The following is a 24,024-nucleotide window of genomic DNA, read 5'->3' as shown; positions in this document are numbered from 1 at the left end:
TTAGAAAGCTGAGTGCCGAAGAATTGATTATTTTGAACTGTGGTGTTGGAGAAGAATTTTGAGAGTCCTGTGGCCTTCAAGGAGGTCCAACCAGTCCATCCTAAAGGAAATCGGTCCTGAGTGCTCATTGGAAGTACTGATGCTGAAGCTGAAACTCTAATACTTTGGTCACCTGATGCGAAGAGCAGACTCATTGGAAAAGACCCTGATGCTGGGAAAGATTGAAGGCGGGAGGAGAAGGGGACGACAGAGGATGAGAAGGTTGCATGGCATCACTGACTAAACGGACATGAGTTTGAGTAAATGCCGGGAATTGGTGATAGACCACTTCAGTATTCTTGCCTTGAGAACCCTATGAACAGTATGAAAAGGCAAAAAGATAGGACACTGAAAGTTGAACTCCCCAGGTCAGTAGGTGCCCAATATGCTCACCGACTCAATGGACATGGGTTTGGGTAAACTCTGGCAGTTGGTGATGGACAGGGAAGCCTGGCATGCTGCAGTCATGGGGTCACAAAGAATGGGACAAGACTGAGCAACTGAACTGAACTGAACTGAATGATGTAAAAGTCTTTGGTCATCGTTCACTCACTGTACTCCTTCCTTCTGGATGTTAACCACAGAGGTTCATGTTTTCCCCTCAGAGAAGCCAAAGCAGACCCCAACTGCAGGCCAATGCTCTGGCCTCAGGGACTTGGTTTCAGCTTCATTTCACTAAATAAGGAGTATAATAATAACCAGTGGCAAAAAACATACTCACTGGCTAAATATGCAACTTCAGTTCAGTTCAGCTGCTCAATCGTGTCCGACTCTTTTGACCCCATGGACTGCAGGACACCAGGCTTCCCTGTCCATCACCAACTGCCAGAGTTTACCCAAACCCATGTCCATTGAGTCGGTGAGCATATTGGGCACCTACTGACCTGGGGAGTTCAACTTTCAGTGTCCTATCTTTTTGCCTTTTCATACTGTTCATAGGGTTCTCAAGGCAAGAATACTGAAGTGGTCTATCACCAATTCCCGGCATTTACTCAAACTCATGTCCGTTTAGTCAGTGATGCCATGCAACCTTCTCATCCTCTGTCGTCCCCTTCTCCTCCCGCCTTCAATCTTTCCCAGCATCAGGGTCTTTTCCAATGAGTCTGCTCTTCGCATCAGGTGACCAAAGTATTAGAGTTTCAGCTTCAGCATCAGTACTTCCAATGAGCACTCAGGACTGATTTCCTTTAGGATGGACTGGTTGGACCTCCTTGAAGGCCACAGGACTCTCAAAATTCTTCTCCAACACCACAGTTCAAAATAATCAATTCTTCGGCACTCAGCTTTCTAAAAGTCCAACTCTCACATCCGTACATGACTCTTGGAAAAACCATAGCCTTAATTAGATGGACCTTTGTTGGCAAAGTAATGTGTCTGCTTTTTAATATGTTGTCTAGGTTGTTCATAACTTTTCTTCCAAGGAGTAAAAGCAAAGGTGCATTTTTAGCACTTTGTAGATGGACAAGTCGATTTAATTCTGTAAATAATTTTAAAAAAACAGAAAAGAAATGTATTTTAAAATAAATTGTTAAACTTAATTCAGTCTTTGGAACCTAAAAAAGACCTATAACACTATTCCTTGCATCTTCCTTCTCTTTCTTCTTTCTTCTCTTCTTCTCTTTCAAAGCAAATTTCAAAGTCACACCTCACGTCTAAATGCTTCTGATCCACCTTTTGAAAGATAGTCCTAATGACTAGCAATTGCTTCTGAGGTTACTAATAGACCACTCTCAGAAAAAGAGGCTCTTCCAATCTAAAACTCAGTTAATGAACACATAACAGTGATGGCAGGTATGGGGATAGCAAATGTGGGGAAAGGATCACAGCTGCCTGCATTTGTCTATTATTCAAGTTGCACTATCAAATACATCAATATATAATAGAGATTTTTAAATCATGTTTTTATATTTTATTTAATTCTGGAAACATTTTAATTATTAAATATCATGTATTCACTTAAAAATATAGCATTGAACACATACTACAGCGGAAACAGTGATACACACCAGAGTAAAGAAAACACTGAGTAAGACAAATGCAGGCACTATTGAGATCTATTTTGATGGGGCTTTTTCTGTAAACCTACATCACTGGAAATACCTTGAGGAGTAACGATGTAGTTTCCTTTACTTACAGAAATACCTGTTATACTATAACATTTTGAAGTGTGTCCATATCCATTGGAGGTCAAATAAGCCCAACTAAAAGAATTGTGCACTGACTGACATGACAACTGTGGGTTCAGCAAAAATTACTTTTTAAAAGGCTATCATCAAGATTATGACTCAGACATTGGAGTAACTAAGTAACTATGCAAGGAATCAGAACATGTGAAATTCCTATAAAATTTATTGGCAGATAATTTTGCCTATATTACATTACACATAATAAAAGAAAGCCCTTTACACTTTTTGTAGAAAAAAAGAGAAACACAGGCACTGATCTAAAATCATAGCTACCCTATGAGTTTAAAAGTCAAATATAAATAATTTGGAAAAAAAATGACTTGGTAGTTATTGCAGTTAATAAAACTATCATCATCATCATATTCAAATCACTTAAATTGCTAAAATTTAATAACTCTAATTCATGAAGAATATAGACATCAAAATTTAAACTTTTAATTCTAAGAATCTGTTTGTATTTTCTTCCCCCCCCCCCAATTATTTTTATTAGTTGGAGGCTAATTACTTTACAATATTGTAGTGGTTTTTGCCATACATTGACATGAATCAGCCATGGATTTACATGTGTTCCCCATCCTGAACCCCCCTCCCACCTCCCCCCCGCCCCCATCCCATCCCTCTGGGTCATCCCAGTGCACCAGGTCTGAGCACTTGTCTCATGCATCCAACCTGGACTGGCGATCTGTTTCACACTTGATAATATACATGTTTCGATGCTGTTCTCTCAGATCATCCCACCCTCGCCTTAGCCATGAAAAATAATTCATTTGAATTAGTTCTAATGAGGTGGATGAAACTGGAGCCCATTATACAGTGAAATAAGCCCGAAAGGAAAACACCAATACAGTATACTAACACATATATATGGAATTTAGAAAGATGGTAACGATAACCCTATATGCAAGATGGAAAAAGAGACACAGATGTATATAACAGACTTTTGGACTTCGTTTGTATTTTCTAGTTTGATTTCAATAATATATTCAATAATCAAGCCTTCTTGATTTTAGCTTGCTATCCTTGATCTTGCCACTATGTGGCAACCTTACATAAGGTTTCAAATTTCACAGCATGGACACTAGAACCTGTTTTATGAAACCAAACAAAACATTTTCTTATATCTAAGATGCATGATTTAATTTTTTTCTTTATACTTCTTCCAATTATATTCATATAATTATCAGGGGGAAAGTAACTACATTTTTGAAGATGTGCATCTCATTTAAGAATTTATAGTGACCTATAAAATCTAAATACATAAATAACATATCTATTACATTTATAATCTTGCTTTTTGTAAAACTTTTGAATTAGTTAATTTTAAAATGGAGCTAATTATTTTAAAGCTGTAAGCAAACAATGCTGATTATAGAAAAGACTTAAAAGTTAACTATATAATTTACCTGTCATGTTATTTATCCTGTCACTATTCAAATAAATATTCACTGAGTATTTTATGGCTATGTAATCAGGTTCAGGAAATGTTTCATTTGAAATTCAATTTATGCATTGATGTTAAGTATTCTTATATTTATACATATATATGAATTATAAATGTCATAACTTTGGAACTATAATACAATAAGCTTATAATTAGTTTATCTGGCATTCTTTTATTCTGTTAAAATTGTATGGAAAATACATAAATTTTTCAAGTCCAAATATAAAATGATTTTTATTTTGATTTTCCAATCCAATAGCTACTTCTCCTTTAGAGTAAATAAAAAAGCTTACTAATTTAATTTTTAACCCCTTTTGCTCTAGAAAAGACCTGAGACACTTTACCAAAAAATACGTATTTATAACGTATCATTTTTTACCTCTCCAATGGTGATACCTGTTATGCAGATTTTTTTTTTCAAGAACTTCTGACATCTTCTTTGAGTCATTTTCTGTCAACTATTCATCAATTCTCCCTGTCAGAGCCACTATCTAAGTTTAAGTTTCTTTAACTTTCTAATTCTGGTATTGCCACTGACATAACTTAGCTCTTTTCCTAATTAAAAATAAAAGTTAAAATTATAATTCAGGTTGAAGATTTTGCATACCTGTTTTGAATTCATAAATATCATAAATTGTTCGGAGACTGCCACAACTGGAACTCTAGGCTCAATTTTTTTCATTTCTTATTCTGTGACTCTGAGTCAGTGATTAAGCCTCTCTAAGTTTCATTATTTCCCCATTGGTAAAATTTTATTAGTAATTCACCTACTTCATTAGTTACTTCATTGGGTTTGCAACATGGGTTACTTCATAGTATTTTTGTGAGAATTCAATGAGAGAATGCGTATAAAGTGCTTGGCACAAGATCTGGCAAATTGTAAGTGGTTTATTATTAATACTTTTTATAGTAGAGCAATCATTCTTCATTGAAAATTCCAGAAGATTTTACCAGATAGTTTTGTCTGGTTACAGATCTCATTTTTCATGATTTATATTTTGCACTGCTTGCTGTACTGAATGCCTAGTCTGAGACAAAAGATTCTAGGTATTTCCTCGGTGAGGAAAATGGAGAGGTAATAAATAGTCAACATTTTATTGAATGCCTGTTTGGCAAGCATTGGGCCTAATGTTTTTCTTGTATTTCTCAGTCGATCCTCAAAGCAATTTTCTATGGAGCATATATTATTATGATCGTCTCAGTTTACAAGATGAGGCAACAGCATTTGAAAGGTTAAGTAGCTTATCCAAAGTCATGTAACTTGCTGGTGGTAGAGGATTTGAAACCAAGGTGGTTTAGTTCCAGAGTCTGTGGTCCTCACCACTTCAGCTTCCAATCCATTGGCTGGTACTCAAGTCTATATCTATTTAAATAGTCTCCCCCCCATTATGTGCAACACTTTTAGACAGCAGTTGAACAGCAGCTCTACTCCTAACTTATTCTATATCTTGTTTAATGAACTTTGTAAAAATTTCATTCACTTTTGGTTGTGGTGGGTCGTTGATGTGTGCAGGCTTCCTCTAGTCCAGGTGGTGGGTGGTGGGGCTGCTCTTCACTGTGACGCATGCACTTCTCATTGCAGTAGCTTCTCTAGTTGTGAAGCAGAGGATTTAGGCATAGAGACGTCAGTAGTTATGGCCTGGGGGCTCTAGAGCATGTGCTCAGTAACTGTTTATTTGCCCCATGGCATAGTGGAATCTTCCCAGACCAGGATCAAACACATGTCCTCTGCACTGACTGGCAGGCAGATTCTTATCCACTGTAACAACAGGGAGTTTTTATGTTCACTCAAAATTATCAAAATCACTTTATTCTCCCTATATTTTAGCAAACTTTTTGTACATAGTAAGTCAAGTCTACAGAGTTTCAGGTGGTTCTTAATGATTGCCTTTAGCAAGATAGGTTATATGTGTGTTTGCAGGTGTGCGGCCATGCATTTGTTCTGACTGCATAGACAACATTCAAAAAAGACAGATTTTTTTTACCCTAAGGCTAAAAGGAAATATTAATTCTACTGAAAAACGTGTTTAAATTTGAAACATATTATCTCATACTAGAAGGTATTATGAATTTGAACAGATATTTTGCTTCTGTGTGTGTGAAAAGAGAGTAACAATAATAAAAAGGAAGTCATTGTTTTTCTTTTAATTTCATTGGTTCTCTGTCATTGTGAAGCAAGAAGGTAATCATTGACCAGAGTAATGGGGTAACAGATATCTGTGGAAAAGGAGCATTAGACCACACTCCAGGCAAATAAATCAAATTAGTTCTGAAGGAACAGAGCAGAAGACCAAGCAGGCACAGTGAGATGATGTGAGCTCTAAAGTGATGGTTCTAAACCAGGAACAGTTTTTCTCCCCAGGGAAATTGGGTCATATTTGGGGACATTTTTGGTTGTCACAACTGAGGGGAGCTGTTGTATTATTGGCACCTGTCTAGCATGGTTGCTACTAAATGTCCCAAAATGATGAAGACAATCCACAACAGAAAATTATCTTGACCGGACTGTCCATCGGGTCAAAGTTGAGAAATGCTCTTCTCAAGGGAGATTAAAAAAAAAAAAAAGACAATAAAATGACTGAAAAGTCTTAAGTATGGTATGTTGGAAACAAGGAAAAGTTATATTATTTTGAACCGATGAGAGTGCTGAAGGCAAAGGAATTATAAGATATATAAAGGTATATGAATCATTCTTCAAAATAGGTTGAATGTATTTTGTGAATTTAAGACTCTGAAATTCTGATGAATGGTGACAGAAAGAAATATGTAAAAGTTCCCCTGGCATAGTTCTATGACCTACAAACAACTCAAAGTGTCAGTTACCTCTGCCCAAATTTTTTCTCTGCTAACATTAATTAATTGAAAAAGAGAATTCTATCATACCTCATCCTGTATGAATTTCCTCAAACTCCCTTTCACTACCCTAAAAAACCTACTAATAGCATGTTTTACATTTTGCCATTTTCCCCCAGTAAACATGGAGGTAGGTAGGTGCCTGTGCTCACTAGATGTATCTATACTTAGGTTGGCTTTATCTGTATCATCACACTTCCAGGGTAGAGATCATGCCAACTAGTTATTCTCTAACAGAGAGTTCCACAGTCTAGTCTTTAGGAAGCATTTGTTAAAGATCATGCTCAGTTCAGTTCATTCGCTCAGTCGTGTCCAGCTCTTTGCAACCCTATGGACTGCAGCACGCCTGGCTTCCCTGTCCATCACCAACTGTCGGAACTTACTCAATCTCATGTTCATTGAGTCGATGACGCCATCCAACCATCTCATCCTCTGTCATACCTTTCTCCTCCTGCCTTCAATCTTTCCCAGCATCAGGGACTTTTCTAATGAGTCATTTCTTTGCATCAGGTGGCCAAAGTATTTGAGCTTTAACTTCAGCATCAGCCCTTCCAATGAATATTTAGGACTGATTTCCTTTAGAATTGACTGGTTTGATAGCCTTGCAGTCCAAGGGACTCTCAAGAGTCTTCTCTAATACCACAGTTCAAAAGCATCAGTTCTTCAGTGTCAGCTTTCTCATACCTATACATGACTACTGGAAAAATCATAGCTTTGACTAGACAGACCTTTGTTGGCAAAGTAATAAATAGAATTAAGCATATATGGCTGCAAGTCTTTATTCTTCAGAAATGCATTGGCTTGGAAAAATTTCCAAAAATTCATTCAAAATTAAAGTATCATTTGTTTTATGTAAAACTCCTTGCATACTTAACAATCACTGGAATAATTATTCTGGTTCTTTATGCTTGCAAAACATACTGTGTATATAGAAATACATATATAAAATAAAAGGGAAAATAAGCATAAACTTTTGGTGTCTTAGGAATTTTATTTTACATTTTCATGTTGTTGATTTGATGTTTTATTTATTATGTCACACTAGAAATATACTATTTTGTCATTAGCTATCATATTCCCAAAAATAAAACTAACTTTTTAAAAAATCTAGTTTTTAAAAACAGAACATTGCCTAAAGATCTAGCATTCTGCTGTGGTTTAGACCTTGACAAATTATATGACCTTCAGCAAAGCAGTCTCTTTGAGCCTCAGGCTTCCATCTGTTATATGAGGAAGTTGGGCCAGAAGAAATTTTGAAAAAGATCAACAGAAGGCTTTTAGCAGCAGAATTCTTTTCGCAAAGAAAAGTTAAATAAATTAGAACTCAAATAAATACCCAAGGTGAAGTTAAAATTACTGTGACTGAAGAAAGTGTATGCACAATTTCTGAGAATCTGTTTGTGAGGATTTCACATTTGTAGGAGCCCAAAAACCTAACCATAGGGTCTCTCACATTTTCCTATCCCAAAACACATCTTGTTCTGATCCCTTCTTTCTACCAAGCAATCCATGAAGGTTTTGGAACCCTAAGGCTGCTGCTGCTGCTAAGTCGCTTCAGTCGTGTCCGACTCTGTGTGACCCCATTGACGTCAGCCCACCAGGCTCCCCCATCTCTGGGATTCTCCAGGCAAGAACACTGGAGTGGGTTGCCATTTCCTTCTCCACCCTAAGGCTAATGGAAAGCAATTCAAAACCATACAAATTAAGGAATGTTCCAAGTTTTCTTTCAACTCTAAAATATGGGTGCTAAACCTAAGGCTTTCATGGTTTTGTTCATCATTTAAAATGCTTAGTAGACATTTCCTTCCTTGTAAGTTTTAATTTAAAATGATCCAATTGATCAAAATTGAGCTCTTCAGCCATCAGAATAGCCAAATTTAGGGACAGTCAATGTTCCATTGATCCTATAAATTCTGGGCAATATCTTAAGTAGTTGTCCTAAATGATTTCCCTAATATATTTAAGTGTGTATATTTGTTATGACAATACTCATTTTCATAAATTTTTTGTAAGCCCTATCTTTTCAAGTGTTCTTTTTTAACATTCAAGCAAATTTAGGGCTGATACTTTACTTAAAATAACACTAACTTGAATATGCTAATTATGCCATGTGTGAAAATGAAAGTTTTGTGATTGAGATAATGGCCTTACTTTTTTGGAGATTCAATTTAATGTATTAAGAAATGAATTATAGTATCAGTAATTTATTTTTTAAGGGTTCAACACTAGATAGGCACATAACTTGATACATGGATAAAAGCAAATATGGCAAGAAGTTTGTAATTGTTGAATCTAATTGGTTAGTATATGGATGGCCACTGTACTATTCTGTTTTCTTATGCTTGAGTGTTTAAATAAGTTAAAATTAAAATAAAAAAGAAAATAATAACAAAATTTTATTTTTCCTGTGGTGAGAAAATATCCACTTTTGCCTACTAAGCTATGAACCTAAATTCAAATGTTTGATCCATGAAGTACTACTTGGCAGCAGCTTAACTTGGTGAAAATAGGTTAACTATTGAGCTTTCTTTGTTGTGGTGGTTGTCTGGTCATTAAGTTGTGTCTGACTGTTTTGTGACTCCATGAACTGTATCCCACCAGGGCTACATTCTCTGTACTTGGGATTTCCCAGGCAAGAATACCGGAGTAGGTTGCCATTTCCTTCTCCAGGGGATCTTCCCAACCCAGAGAATGAACCTGGGTCTTCTGCTCAGCAGGAGGATTCTTTAGCACTGAGCCACCTGGGAAGCCTTCTACCAGTAGCTTAAATTAAAATCTCAAATCCCTTATCCATAAAATAGAAAGATTAACTATATCGCCCTGAACATTATACAAATTAAATAAGAAAATATATTAAAAGTAGCTAGCACATTGCCAAGCATCTAGCCTAGTGTGTGTGTATGCTCAGTCATGTCTGACTCTTTGTGACCCTATAGACTGTCGACCACCAGGCTCCACTGTCCATGGGATCCTCCAGGCAAGGATACTGGAGTGGGTTGTCATTTCCTCCACCGGGGGAGCTTCCTGGCCTGGGAAATGAACCTGAGTTTCCTGCATCTCCTGCATTGGCAGGCAGATTCTTTACCACTAAGCCAAGCATCTAACGAGCCTTTAATAAGTTAGATCAAATGTTAGTAGTTCACAGTAGCAACAGCAATGGCAGTAGTTAGTAGTGAAGTTGTACTCGCGTTCTTAATAGTGGTATTAGTAGCAGCAGCAGGAGTATCCTATTAACAGCAACAGTGCTAGCAGTAGTAGTGGTTGTGTAACAGTAGTGTTGTGTTCTCATCTCTAAAACAAAGTTAAGAGTAGTACCTCTGTCCCAGGGTGGTGGTTGTAAATGAATTTGCACATGCAAAGTATTTGTATTAGCCTCTGGCACCTATAAAACCCTTGCTAAATATTTGCTCTTGTGTTCATAATGGTGGTGTTTAAGTTTGCAGTTGCATCTGATGAGTTTTCTACAGTTATCCCTTCTTTTTTGCTAGTTATCCCTAGCAAGCCAAAGGTAAAAAAGAAAAACATTTTTCATAGATATAGCATGTTTCATACATATTTATTAATTTTCCTTATAGGTTTCTAGAATATTCTCTTTAAAGGCTATGCTTTTGTCCAACCTTCTATATTTGTCTCTTCATTCTGAACTTCAATGGAACAAGAGAGATGTTTCTATAGAGACATTGTGAGTTCTAAGTTAATCCAGACCTTGTATATACATGTGATTTAGCATATTTCTTTGTTCATTATGGTTAATTGAATTTGTTAATACAACTTAGTAATTCAGAATCATTTATACTACAGGAATGATTTTTCAAAGTTAGTTCATGGGAGAGGGGAAGGAAGGAATGGGCATTTATATTTTGGAAGTCTTTTGACTTAAACTTGGGAGATTTCTCAGCGGTAAACCACATATACACTTTGGAACATCCTTGAGCTGTGCTATCACAATTTCCAGTATGTGATTCAACCCTCCTCATATGAAGGGAAGCATTTTGTAATTCAGCCAAGCAGTGGTTTGTAGTGAAAATATAGAGAGCATTTGTATCTAATTTGCGGCTAGAATGTGCTGAGAGCCATGATCTTTACTTGCTTTGTAAGCGTTCTGTCAACCACTGAGAACCTCAACTTCTCCTGAGGTATGGAAAGTGCTAGCACCATTTATAAAAACTTCAGCAAAGATTTTGTACATATGCAACTCAATTGGAAGTGATATAGTATATTTTTTCTTTGCTTTCCTTTTGAGGTGTTTCAATGCCACACCTTCACCAAAAATAGACCAAATGAGAATAAATGCTAAAGTACCTTATTATTGCTTTATGTGAGTAGACCTATCATTAGCTACCTAAGTCCTAATGTTTAAAACAGGGCTGACGCTTAAAATGAGTTTAGCATTAAACTTTTAGAATAGTTTAATTAAAAGTTTTTAAGGAGTTAATTCTAAAGATTCAGTAAGTATACCTTTAATATGGTATTTTAAGACATAAAATAGCTACTGTTTTTCATTGCATATGAAAAGTATAAAAAAGTATGACCACATTATTCCTCTCATATTAAGTAGAGTGAATATAAGAAGCAATATGCTTCAAACAGATTTTGGGAGGAAATTATAGCAATTTCATTAAAAGAAAATTATTAGGTATATAGTATTCAAGTATTTTACACAGGGTAGTTACGGTTCCACAATTTTTTAAAATTATTTTTGCCTTCATTTTTTTATTATAAGGTGGATTTAAAAAATAATAATTTCTGAAGTGTTTCAATTTTAAATTCTAGTCTAATCACATAGCTCATTGAAATAGCCAGAGTTTAACAACAGGATTATCTTTCATTACATACATGAAGCAACCAAAGTAGTGAGTTCACATAATAAAAGCATATAATAGAGCTAAGTGCTTTTCACTTCATGCAAACATTATTCTTTCTCAAATATAGCTATTATCTTGTGTCATAATAGTGTTAAACTGTTTTATTTAATATATTTACATTACTGAATATTTAGTGTCAAAATTCAGTTTATTAAGGATGTAAAAGTACATCAGTATGTTTTATAAATATATAGTAATTAATTATTTTTATTTTACTATAGCTACTTTACATTATTTTTTCTCACTAGAATTTTCTTGAAAAATATGTGCCAGTTAGCCTCTATGATGGCTCAAGAAAAACTCTTCTATTATTACCTTCCCCATATACACAATTTTAGTCTGTATTTACTTCAAATATTTTTAAAAGAGTTATAAATAATAAAATAATATTTCTTTACTTCTTCTCTTAGATGAATTCTACTTATTAGGAATATGAGGCATTGGTTATGAGGAATTGGCCAACTACAAAGTTAGGCAAGTCCCCAAGACAATCTTCAGTTCTGAAACCATCTACAAGTTCCAAGAGTTGCCAAAACCACCCTCAGCTTTGATTTTCTAGAATTCCTGAAAGCTATTATGCTCATGATTACAATGTATTACCTGAATCCTGCTGCTACTGTTTAGTCACTAAGTTATGTCTGACTCTTTGCTACCCCATGGAATAACATGCAGATTAAAATCAGCCAAGGGAAGAAGTGCATGGGGTAGAGTCCAGAAGATGTACCAAACATAGAGCTCCATTGTTCTCTCCCCATGGAATCAAGATGTGTTACTGTATTGCTTTGGTGTGTGGCAGTATGCACAGAGTGTGGCCAACCAGGGAGTCTTTCTTGAGCTTTGATGTCCAGAGATTTAGTTGGGGCTTAATCATATCAGCATTGATTGATTGCCCAAATATAATAGTTAATATCAGTCTCTAAATTGATGGTTACTACATGATTCAAAGCCACTACTTGGAGAAGGCAACGGCAACCCACCCAAGTACTCTTGCCTGGAAAATCCCGTGGATGGAGGAGGCTGGTAGGCTGCAGTCCGTGGGGTCGCTAAGAGTCGGACACAACTGAGTGACTTCACTTTCACTTTTCACTTTCATGCATTGGAGAAGGAAATGGCAACCCACTCCGGTGTCCTTGCCTGGAGAATCCCAGGGAAGGAGGAGCCTGCTGGGCTGCCGTCTGTGGGATCACACAGAGTCGGACACACTGAAGTGACTTAGCAGCAGCAGCAAAGCTACTACTAGAGGTCACAATGTTCATCTTTTGGGCATGGCCAGCCCCTACTCTAAAACTACACAGTTGCAGCTAACAGCCACCCTACATCACGTGATTACAACTATTTAGTATGACACAAGATAATCAGGCAAAGAAAGATACTAGAGATTACCTTCCAGAAGCTGAGGGAAAAGCAAACCTCTGTTTGTAAATTTGTGATTTGCATTACAAATTTTGAATCTATAAAGGCTTAATTTTTTTTTTCTTTTTGATAAAGGCTTAATTCTTTACAACAGATAATTGTCATTGTTGTCTAGTTGTTAAGTCATGTCTGACTCTTTAGACCCCGTGTACTACAGCCTGCCAGGCTCCTCTCTGTCCACCAGATTTTCCAGGCAAGAATAATGAAATGGGTTGCCATTTCCTTCTCCAGGGGGTCTTCCCAACTCAGGAATTGAACCTGTGTCTCCTGCAATATAGGCAAATTATTTACCACTGTGCCACCAGGGTAGTCTCTAACACAGAAACAGCTCATTGTAAAACTTAGAGGTGTCCATTTTCTTATATGTCAACTGCATTCTTTCCTCTATAAATTTACATATTAGTCCTAAAATGTTTATATTTATTCATGAAATTAGTTTACAAATAATTTGAAATATATTATTGACAGTTGATCTCATGTATATGGACAGCAACAGTTGTTCTTAGTTCAGCTATTTTATCTTATAATATGATCATTATCTTACCTGAAAAATCACATGAAATTACTAGAAGAATTTATTAAAAACATTGTAGATAATGACTCTTTTAATTCATTTATGCAATATTTATTTGCTAAATTCCTCTTATATGTCAGATATCACAATATGTAATTTGTATATAATAATAAATAAGTCCTAAGTTCTTTCTCAAAGAATTACAATCTAGTAGAAGAAATCTGTCCCATCACTTCATGGGAAGTAGATGGGGAAACAGTGGAAGCAGTGTCAGACTTTATTTTTTGGGGCTCCAAAATCACTAGATGGTTATTGCAGCCATGACATTAAAAGACGCTTACTCCTTGGAAGGAAAGTTATGACCAACCTAGATAGCATATTAAAAAGCATAGACATTACTTTGCCAGCAAAGGTCCATCTAGTCAAGGCTATGGTTTTTCCAGTGGTCATGTATGGATGTGAGAGTTGGACTGTGAAGAAAACTGAGTGCCAAAAAAATGATGCTTTTGAACTGTGGTGTTGGAGAAGACTCTTGAGAGTCCCTTGGACTGCAGGGAGATCCAACCAGTCCATCCTAAAGGAGATCAGTCCTGGGTATTCATTGGAAGGACTGATGCTGAAGCTGAAACTCCAATACTTTGGCCACCTCATGTGAAGCGTTGACTCATTGGAAAAGACTGTGATGCTGGGAGGGATTGGGGGCAGGAGGAGAAGGGGACGACAGAGGATGAGATGGTTGGATGACATCACTGACCTAATGGACATGAGTTTGAGTAAACTCTGGGAGTTGGTGATGGACAGGGAGGCCTGGCATGCTACAATTCATGGGGTCGCAAAGAGTCGGACACAACTGAACAACTGAACTGAACTGAATTGAGGAGAAATTAAAAGCTAAACAATTAGAGTAGAAAGGAATAGTTACAATGAAAATATACAAGGAACAACTCCCTAACTGGGACTTTGGATTCCAGAGGAGAAAGGAGCAGCTAACAACTTGAAGCTATCCAAATGATAGAAGTGGGAAGTGAGAGAATCCAGGCAATGGAAACAATATGTAAACAAAGGTCTGCAGAAAAGAGAACACATAGTGAAGTGTAAGTTACTGGGGCCCAGGAAGTAGGAAAGGAAGAAGCAAGAATGTGTACTTCATCCTGACACCAAAATAAGTCTCATCATGTGCTTACAAAATGCTGCAGTGGTGATGGTCTGCGTGAATTTGCTACCCTAATTCTTCTTGTAGCTAAAAAGTAAGTACATATTATCTCAAGATCTGATGTCAGAAGTCTTAATAAGCATGCCGACTTGTTCATTCAGATGATGTACTTTTGGTCTTCTCTTCCTGGCACTGCTGTGCTGGTCCTAGACATACAGCACATACAGCTCTACATGAGTAACACAGGGATGCAAGGCTGAATAAAACAGGAAAGGTTTTTCCTCCAGGGAAACCAACTTTAATCATATAATTGTATAAATATTTTACTGAAATGAGATATATAATTTCACATTAAGTAAATTGTGCTATGGCAAACATGACAACAGAAAGTAGAAAGACTCCCTTAGGGAAATGATTTGAACTGATTCTGGTGAGGGAGGGTAAGTGTTATTTTGGTGAAGGTGGGGAGAGGGTTGGATATAAAGGGACCAAATCCAGGAGAGGAAACACCTTGGAGAACAAGAGATAAGAGATAACAAGATACATTAAGCCCTAAAAAGGGAATGTTCTGGAAAGCAGAGTGTAAGTGAAGTGGTGATGCTTGGTGAGCTGGAATATTGGACAGAATTTAGAGAATGGATCCAGGTTGACCATCATACCACTTACAGCTTTTATTCCAAGAAGGGGAATATTTTTAAAGATTTTTGTTTGTTTTTATAGAAAGGGATGATTTGATCATATTTGCATTTTTAAAAGGTCACTGTGGGAGCCAAGTGGAGAAGAGAATAAATGGGACTAGGGTGGAGGTCATGACCAAACAGGATATAGTAGTTCAATGACAGATATCAATAGCTTGGACAAAGGCAGAGGAATGGTGATGAAGAGAATGGCATAAATTCAATAATTCATATGATGGAATTGAAACTGAAGAAGAGAAATGGTTGAGAATATTCTCAAAATTTCTGGAAAATGTGCTATCACAGATGACTAGAAAAGTTGAGTTTTGGGGGAAGGAAGGTCAAATGCTATCAGAAATCATGCAAAATGAGTTTAAGAAGCAGGAACCAGCTTGAAATGGATTGAGGAGTAAGAGGTAAATCAGTGGCAAAAGCTAAAAATAGAAAGTCGGGTTTTGATGATTAGGTATGGTCAGGATGCAAGCAATCATGCAAGAATTAAGCAGGAAAGAAGAATAGTTGATTGTTTCTAGAGGAAATAAGAAAGAGCTGTGAGAAGTAAGATATGGGACCTGGAACAAGTCCCAACAAGATGGCGGGGAACTGGGAGAAGTAAAGGTCACTGGGAAATCCTTAATAAAAATATGACCGATAGGACTTTTAAAAGTAGAAATACGTATTGGATGATAATTGCTCTACTTTGTGGGATACAACCAATTCCTTGAACTTCAACTCTCCTGTAAACCTACTTTACAAGGGGAAACTTTGTGTTAGCAGGTTTCAAGGCAAAATAGAGAAAGGGCTGGTCCAAGGCTCCTAAGTATGGCAAAAAATAAATGGACAAGAGAGCAGAGGGAAAGAAACCTCCTACCTTAGGAATGCAAAGAAATCTTGATATCTGGATTTTTACCCAATTTAGACCTCAAGGAGCAGGAAGATCTACAACTAACATGAAGTTGTTTCATCTCTAGCTATGTTTTTACTGAAACTGGCCAACCACAAGGAATAAGGTGTGTGGCTACTGACCAGATATTTTTATGGAGATAGTAGTATTCTGTTACAATCAACTGAATCAGTCTGTTCAGATTATAACTAAATTCTTAATTAATCTTATTAATCAAGCAAGGATTGCAACCCTAATACTTTCTAAGACCAGCAGGAAATTTAATATGTAAAGGGCCCACTGGCAGAAGCAATGGTGAAGCAGAGCATTCATTTTACATACAGTCATTAAATAATCAAAATTTAAAATTAGCAAGTATGTCACATAAAAGAAACAATGCCTTCATAAAAAATTGACTTACCCATTAGTTTTTCATCCTTTTATCTATCTGGCTATCTATGATTGCAATAGTAAATCAATATTTTTGATTCACAGGAAAACCAAATGTCTGTTTAAAAACTGAATTTTCCATATTTATCTCTTGGAGATAATGAGCATGGACTATGTTATACTTTTCCTACCAAACAAAGTAACTGTAGTTAAATTACTTGGAATCTCTGTCTCACTTTTATCTTTAATAAAATGTACAAACTAGGACTCATCTCATAGTACTGTCCGTAGAAGAGAATGGAATAAGAAAAGCTGTACAGAGGAGACTTTTGTTAAATATTAGCTATTTTTAGAAGTTGCATTGAAATGGTACGTTATCATTCACAAGCAAAATTCCGTTAAGCCTCTTTCAAAAAATATATGTTAAACACTATTCTAAGCACTGGGCGGAGAGCAGTGAATAAGACAAAAAGTTCCACACATGGAACTTTCATTTTGGCCCAAATGGAACATGTTAGTAGAATTGTCCATTTTTACATTTTCTACACACTTTCATTATCATTGTAAAATGAACTGTGACACATCTTGAAATTAATAATTCTTCATAGCCAAAGAGCATGTATGTGTCCTCATTGATATTCAACATCAATACCGAGTTTCATCCTGTGGGTTTTTTCAAAAGGACCTCTGATTATAAGAATAATAGGATGCTAAAGACATTAGAGCTAAAATGGACCTTAAGCAATTCACTCTATTTTTTGCTTCAGATACCGAAGCCCAGAGTTTAAGTAACATAAGAACACACTGTCAGTTAGCACATCCAAAACAGATGCCTTTTAATGGTCTCATTTTGTTGGGGGAAAATGTACCTCTCACATCCTGATTACCACTTAATTGGTGAAAAAGTTACTGATTTGAATGACTGCTGTTTTTGCCGACAGCTGGATTCCAATGGGGAGCTGCTCATCCGAAATGCCCAGCTGAAACACGCTGGGAGGTACACTTGTACTGCTCAGACAATTGTAGACAATTCTTCAGCCTCTGCTGACCTTGTTGTGCGAGGTAAGAGTTTCGACATTTTAGAATCATAAAACCAAAGCTATTTGACTTGCATAAATATGTATAATTTTCTGGTAACTCTGGTACGAATTCTTATATATTTAGAGTCTCGATCTTTGAGAACAGCTCTTCACCCATGCCTAAGACTGATTTATGCCAGACAAGTAGTAAACAAAACTGATTTTGTTTGTTTTACTAACTACATATCGTCTAGAAACTTATACCACATACCTCCTACTAAATGTTTGTGCTTTTAAACCTAGTACTTACCAGAAGTTCTCAGTTTCTGCTAATACTTTTTGTGTTTGAGCAGCGTGTTTCCTTTTTTAATCTTTTATGGAAAAAAATATACTGGTGATGTTTATTATAACCTCAATTGTTTTTTTTAAATTAATTAGTTTATTTTAATTGGAGGCTAATTACTTTACAATATTGTAGTGGTTTTGCCATACACTGACATGAATCAGCCATGGGTGTACATCTGTCCCCATCCTGAACCCCCCTCCCACCTCCCTCCCCATCCATCCCTCGGGGTCATCCCAGTGCACCAGTCCTGAGAACCCTGTCTCATGCATCCAACCTGGACTGGCGATTCATTTCACATATGATAATATACATGTTTTAATGCTTTTCTCTCATATCATTCCACCCGTGCTGTCTCCCACAGCGTCCATAAGACTGTTCTTTACATCTGTGTCTCTTTTGCTGTCTCACATATAGGGTCATTGTTACCATCTTTCTAAATTCCATATATATGCATTAGTATACTGTATTGGTGTTTTTCTTCTGACTTACTTCACTCTGTATAATATATAACTTCAATTGTTAACACATTTGTCACTATCTTCTTAGAATAAAAAATGCTTTGTACAGGTATCATGTTTCTATTTGTTGCTGATTTTCGGACCTGTGCTTTTGTTCTTATAAATGATTGAGAATGTGCTTGGATACATGCTTATTGAAAATCCCACCACTTTGCTACTGATCTCTGCTGTATAGCTGTGAGGCCAGCTCGAAACATGCCTCACTTTATTTAAAATTATTCATCCGCTCTTCACTCACTCAATAAAAGAATTGAAGACCATTCCTTTTAGCTAAGCACCTGAGAAGTTCCATACTGTGTGATGACTTCAGCCTGTTTAGCTTGTGAATCTCTCTCCATTCTTGCTGACCAACTAGTTCACAGAAATATCCTAAGATTTTTACCTCTGTTCCTTGGTTCACAACATTCCTTCCACATACTGTTTTCATTGCTTGTTGCCCAAATCTTATCCATCCTTCAAGGTGAGGTGAAAGTTGCTCAGTCGTGTCTGACTCTTTGCGACCCCATGGACTGTATAGTCCGTGAAATTCTCCAGGCCAGAATACTGGAGTGGGTAGCCTTTCCCTTCTCCAGGGGATCTTCCCAACCCAGGGATTGAACCCAGGTCTCCCTCACTGCAGGTGGATTCTTTACCAGCTGAGTCACAAGGAAAGCCGTCCATCCTTCAAAGGTTGGCTCAAAAGTACAAAACTCATGAGTCATTTTTTTGATGTCCCAAATATTAGCCCTCTTTTCTAAACTCCATAACAATTACTATTTTCCCTAATGAGTTTTATAGCAATTTAAGTTGTGAAATTCACATATGCATTTTTATTAGTAATAATATTTAGTGAGCTGCAGAATTCTATTTCACAGCTTCATAGTTCTCTTTTTTCTACTGTCTCAATGGCATGTTAAAATTTTTATTTTTTCAAACTTTATGTACTAAAATATTTATTGACCATTTTTATTGTACTTTTCAACAGTTTTTGCATAATCAGATAAATTATTAGTAAATGAGATGATACACATGGTTTGTAATATTACCCATACTAAATCCAGATCAAAAATATAATTTCACTCAATCTCATACATGTCCTGCATTTTTCTCTAGAGCTAAGGTAGTATGGAGTTCCCCAGTCTCACTCAGAAAATATTGAAAACCCTTTTATTCCAGTTAAATATATTCTTCAGTAGAGTATTAGAAGTCTAGCTGAAATTTCTTTATCCAAATAAACCTAGGTATTTATTACACACAACCCTTATTGAAAATTAATTAAACTCCAAGGCTACAAAATGTTCAATTAAATAAAGTTCATTTAGGTTCAGTATTTCCATTAAGAGTATTTTATTTTCTTGGACATGTCTGAGAGTTATTTGGGAGAGGAATTATTCACTGTTTTTTTGTAGTCAGACCACTTGCTGCTAAGCCACTTCCAAGGATAGCCTATGTTTGCATTCAGTTGACTCTGTTTGCATGTTAAATGATTATCATAAGCATTGCTATACGTGTGCTAAGTCACTTCCCTTGTGTCCAACTTTTTGTGACCCTATGGACTGCAGCCTGCCACTGCACTGCAGACTGCACTCTGTCCACGGGATTCTCCAGGCAAGAATACTGGAGTGGGTTGCCAGGCTCTCCTCTGGGGATTCTTCCTGACCCAGGGATCGAACTTGTGTCTCTTACGTCTCTTGGAATTGGCAGGCGAGTTCTTTACCATTAGCACCACCTGGGAAATCCTATCATAATAGGGGTTATATTATAATGTATGTACATCAGTGTCTTCATATAACTTAGATGTTTTTGTTGTTTAATCACTAAATCATGTGATACTCTTTGCAGCCCCATGGACGGTAGCCCACCAGGCACCTCTGTCCATGGGATTTCGCAGGCAAAAATACTAGAGCAGGTTGCCATTTCCTTCTCCAGGGCATCTTTCTAACCCAGAGATCGAACCCCTGTCTCCTGAATTGACAGGCGGATTCTTTATAGATGAGCCATCAACATTGCTGTTAACTCCTGGTATGCAGAGGGAAGAATAAGTTTTGCAGATATATTTGAAGAATATTAATAATCTTGACCACTCTTACTAATTAATAATCATCATAGTGTGTATTTTTCATAAAAGTAAAAACCAGTATAAAAATATATAGCAGTTATTATGTGAAAATATATTTTTTTACTTCTAAAGCCTTTTAGTTCTAAGAAAAATCACTTAAAACAATGGGAACTGAGTTCCTGCACTATAACAGAATGCAGAAAAAACAATAGCCTGGTGGGTTACAGTCCATCGTTGCAAAGAGTCAGACACACCTGAGCGACTTAAGCACAGCACAGCACAGATAAAAAGTATTGCTTAGCACTGATGAAACTCTACAAGCTATAATTATTCTCAAAACTTTATTTCTAATAAGAAATTCATTTTACATCAATAAAAATTTGAAATTCAAATAGTCAGATGCATTTCTGCACAGCTTATATCGAAAATATATATAAAGTAGACCTACAAATATGATTTATATATTTATACATGGAATATAAAATTAAGGTTTTCTTTATTTCTTATAATAATGATGAGTAATGACATAGTATGACTTTAGTAATATAATTTACTCACCTCATTATGTTTTTTTATTTAGTCTAGGAAATCATAACCTGGAATCCATGGATAGGCTTCAAGAGGCCTATGGATCTCCTGAAGTTAAATGGAAAATTCCATGAATATCTAGATTGTCCTGGGAAGAGAATTTATCACTTTCATTAAATTTCCACAGCCAGTAAAGACCCAAAAAGCCACTTTTAGCTAAAAGACCAAGGAATTTAATCTATTATTCTTTTTATCCCATCTAGACCAAGATTCTCAAAAAAAGAAAACATAAGGGATTATTTTTCACCTCATGCTAATAAAAAACTAATGAATTTTGTGTAGTGAGGTCTAATAGCACATTTAGATTATAAATTGCTTTCAATCAATTTTCTCTCAACTTTTCAAGAATATAACTTTCTATTAGATAATATATAAGAGCTTGCCAAATCTGAGGTAAATTAATGTCCAACAGCTTAGATGGTAAAGAATCTGCCAGCAATGCAGGAGATTCTGGTTTGATCCCTTGGTCAGGGAGATCCCTTGGAGAAGGGAATGACTACCCACTCCAGCATTTTGCCTGGGGAATTCCATGGACAGAAGAGCTTGGTGGGCTACAGTCCATGGGGTCACAGAGTTGGACACAACCAAGTGACTAATGAACATACACAGTGCTAATTCACACTCAGATATCACTGATCTGAACTGAAGTTTCTAAAATTATGAGAATGTCTGTGCTGTGAGAGGGACAGTGGACAGATCAGAGGGGAAAGTCATTTCCTTTTATGATCACTGAGAAAAAAATTTGACAGTATATCCATCTTAGTACATAAACTATTATGCCTTATCAGAAGGCTTAAATAAAAGTAGAAATATTCAGGGATAATTTGGACAACGTGGATCTTTTAGCCTATGTTCTCTTGCAGTAAATGAATACATCGTGAACATTTTGTATCCCCCTTATATTCTGTGTGTGTGTGTGTGTGTGTGTGTGTGTGTGTGTATTTGCAAGCTTGAATGGGTGGTTGTGCATGTAAAGCCTGATGAAAGTAATTTGTATAAGAGTGAAAAATGTATTTTAAGCTTGTGCCTTTCATCATCATTTTTAAATTGAGTTGAGAATGGAGGCAGTGAATTAGTTAAATATGAATGTTTCTAAATATAAAACTGAAATTAAATATAGAAAAACACATAGCTGAAGGAAAATGTAATATTAGATCTGCTTTTATAGGACTTTTTTACCCAGAGATAACTCACTTCCCCACTTATCCATTTAATGTGTGGTAGAACTGAGAAATAAAGAAGACAATAGCAATTGTTGTCAACTGAAAACAATTTATAGAAAATGGCCCAATAATCAAATATAAACCATTGTCATTTTGTAGCAGTCATAAATGTTTACATGTAAAAACCTGTAGGACTTCAATTGCTTTACCCACTAGTTAAGTCCACAGATGCTCAAGAAAAAGAGACCATAAAAGTGACACATTGCCTATTTCTCCAGTTATACAATTTCAAGTTATGAGGTAGTACTGGCCATGTAATTTTCACTTTTGATGTCCAAAACTGCATTTGATACTAGTTCTATCCTTTCAGTTTGGAAATATTTCTCTTAGTATTTCTATAGTGTAGACATTATTCTTGTAAAAGCAACCTTTATTTAAACAATGTTGTCCTGGAAGCCCAATATATAGAATTCAAGCTGCCCTGATTGAAAGAAATGAAAACTTTTTTTTTTTTTTTTGGCAAAATGTTCATTCACTATTCTAAAAACTCACTAGAAACACAAAACATTTTAGATAAATCAATAAACATTCTTCATCACAGCCTTGGCAAATGTAAAGGAATACTGTCTCTGAAATAGTGAGCATTCAACACAACCTTTAAGATTCCAACAAATTTAGATAAACCAAATATTGAACTATATAAAAAATGACAAGCCATTAAAATGAATTAGGGAGGATTAAAAACAAAACAATAAAGTCTAGAGTCCATCAGGTACTCTAATCATCAGAATAAGAATAAAAATAATCATGCCTAAATCTTTAGATAAATAAGAGAGGAAATGATAAAAATGAGTTGGAAATAAGATACTATGAAATGAAGTAGTGTGGGGGAAAAAAGAACTACAAACATAAACAGTCATTGGAAATTTAAAATAAATCATTGGATGGGTTAAATAACAATTAGAGACAAATTAAGAAAAGATTAGGGACAGCGTTCATGGCAGTTGTCTTCATGAGAGTCCAATACTGGAAACAAATGCTCTTAAACACATGAGTGGTTAAACAAACTGTGGTATACTAGTACTGTGGAATACTATTCAGCAATAAGAAGAATAATCTATTAATGTGTGCCATTTGGATATATCTCAAGTGAATGCTGCATGCTGCTGCTGCTGCTAAGTTGCTTCAGTCGTGTCCGACTCTGTGTGACCCCATAGACGGCATCCCACCAGGCTCCACTGTCCCTGGGATTCTCCAGGCAAGAACATTGGAGTGGGGTGCCATTTCCTTATCCAATGCAGGAAAGTGAAAAGTGAAAGTAAAGTCCCTCAGTCATGTCCGACTCTTAGTGACCCCATGGACTGCAGCCTACCAGGCTTCTCCGTCCATGGGATTTTCCAGGCAAGAGTACTGGAGTGGCTTGCCATTGCCTTCTCCGGAATGCTGCATGGAAAGCAGCCAATTTGCATCTCTATGATTATATTTATTTAGCATTTTTGAAATGACAATTATAGACATAGAGACTAGATCATCAGTTGTTATGACTTACAGAGATTAGAAGAAGGGGAGTAGCTGTAACCATAAAAATGTAGTGCAGGGAATCCTTATAATGAGATTATTCTATATCTTAACTGTGGTGATGGTTACTGAAGTCTACACATGTGATAAAACTAGAAGTTTCTTAGAAATAAACAAGCACACAGACACACAAACTAGTGAAATCTGTACTACAAGGTTGATGGATAATATCAATGTCAATTTTCTGGTTGTGTTAATATATTTAGTTAGGCAAACTGCTATGGTGAGTAAATGAATGAAGCATATTCAGGACTTTCCTTCATTAATATTCACAATTGCGTGTGAATCTATAATTATCTCCAAAAATTTTTAACAAAAAAAAATTAATAAACATAAAACACACTGACAATATAAAGAAAA

At 36.1% G+C, this 24,024-nt stretch overlaps 1 protein-coding gene across 3 annotated transcripts in view; it reads left to right on the top strand.

The window, feature by feature from the left end:
- CNTN1 (contactin 1) overlaps nt 1-24,024 on the top strand; it is a 389,716-nt gene that overhangs the window by 265,768 nt on the left and 99,924 nt on the right. For all 3 annotated transcript variants that reach the window (XM_070454566.1, XM_070454567.1, XM_070454568.1), the window contains one exon: nt 17,356-17,476. In XM_070454566.1, the coding sequence (XP_070310667.1) occupies nt 17,356-17,476 (121 nt within the window). The remainder of the gene's footprint in view (nt 1-17,355; nt 17,477-24,024) is intronic.

Source organism: Odocoileus virginianus, chromosome 24, assembly GCF_023699985.2.
Source record: "Odocoileus virginianus isolate 20LAN1187 ecotype Illinois chromosome 24, Ovbor_1.2, whole genome shotgun sequence".
In the NCBI taxonomy this organism is placed as follows: domain Eukaryota; kingdom Metazoa; phylum Chordata; class Mammalia; order Artiodactyla; family Cervidae; genus Odocoileus; species Odocoileus virginianus.
The sequence above is the reverse complement of the archived record's forward strand: the minus strand, read 5'-3'. Positions and strand labels throughout refer to the sequence as shown.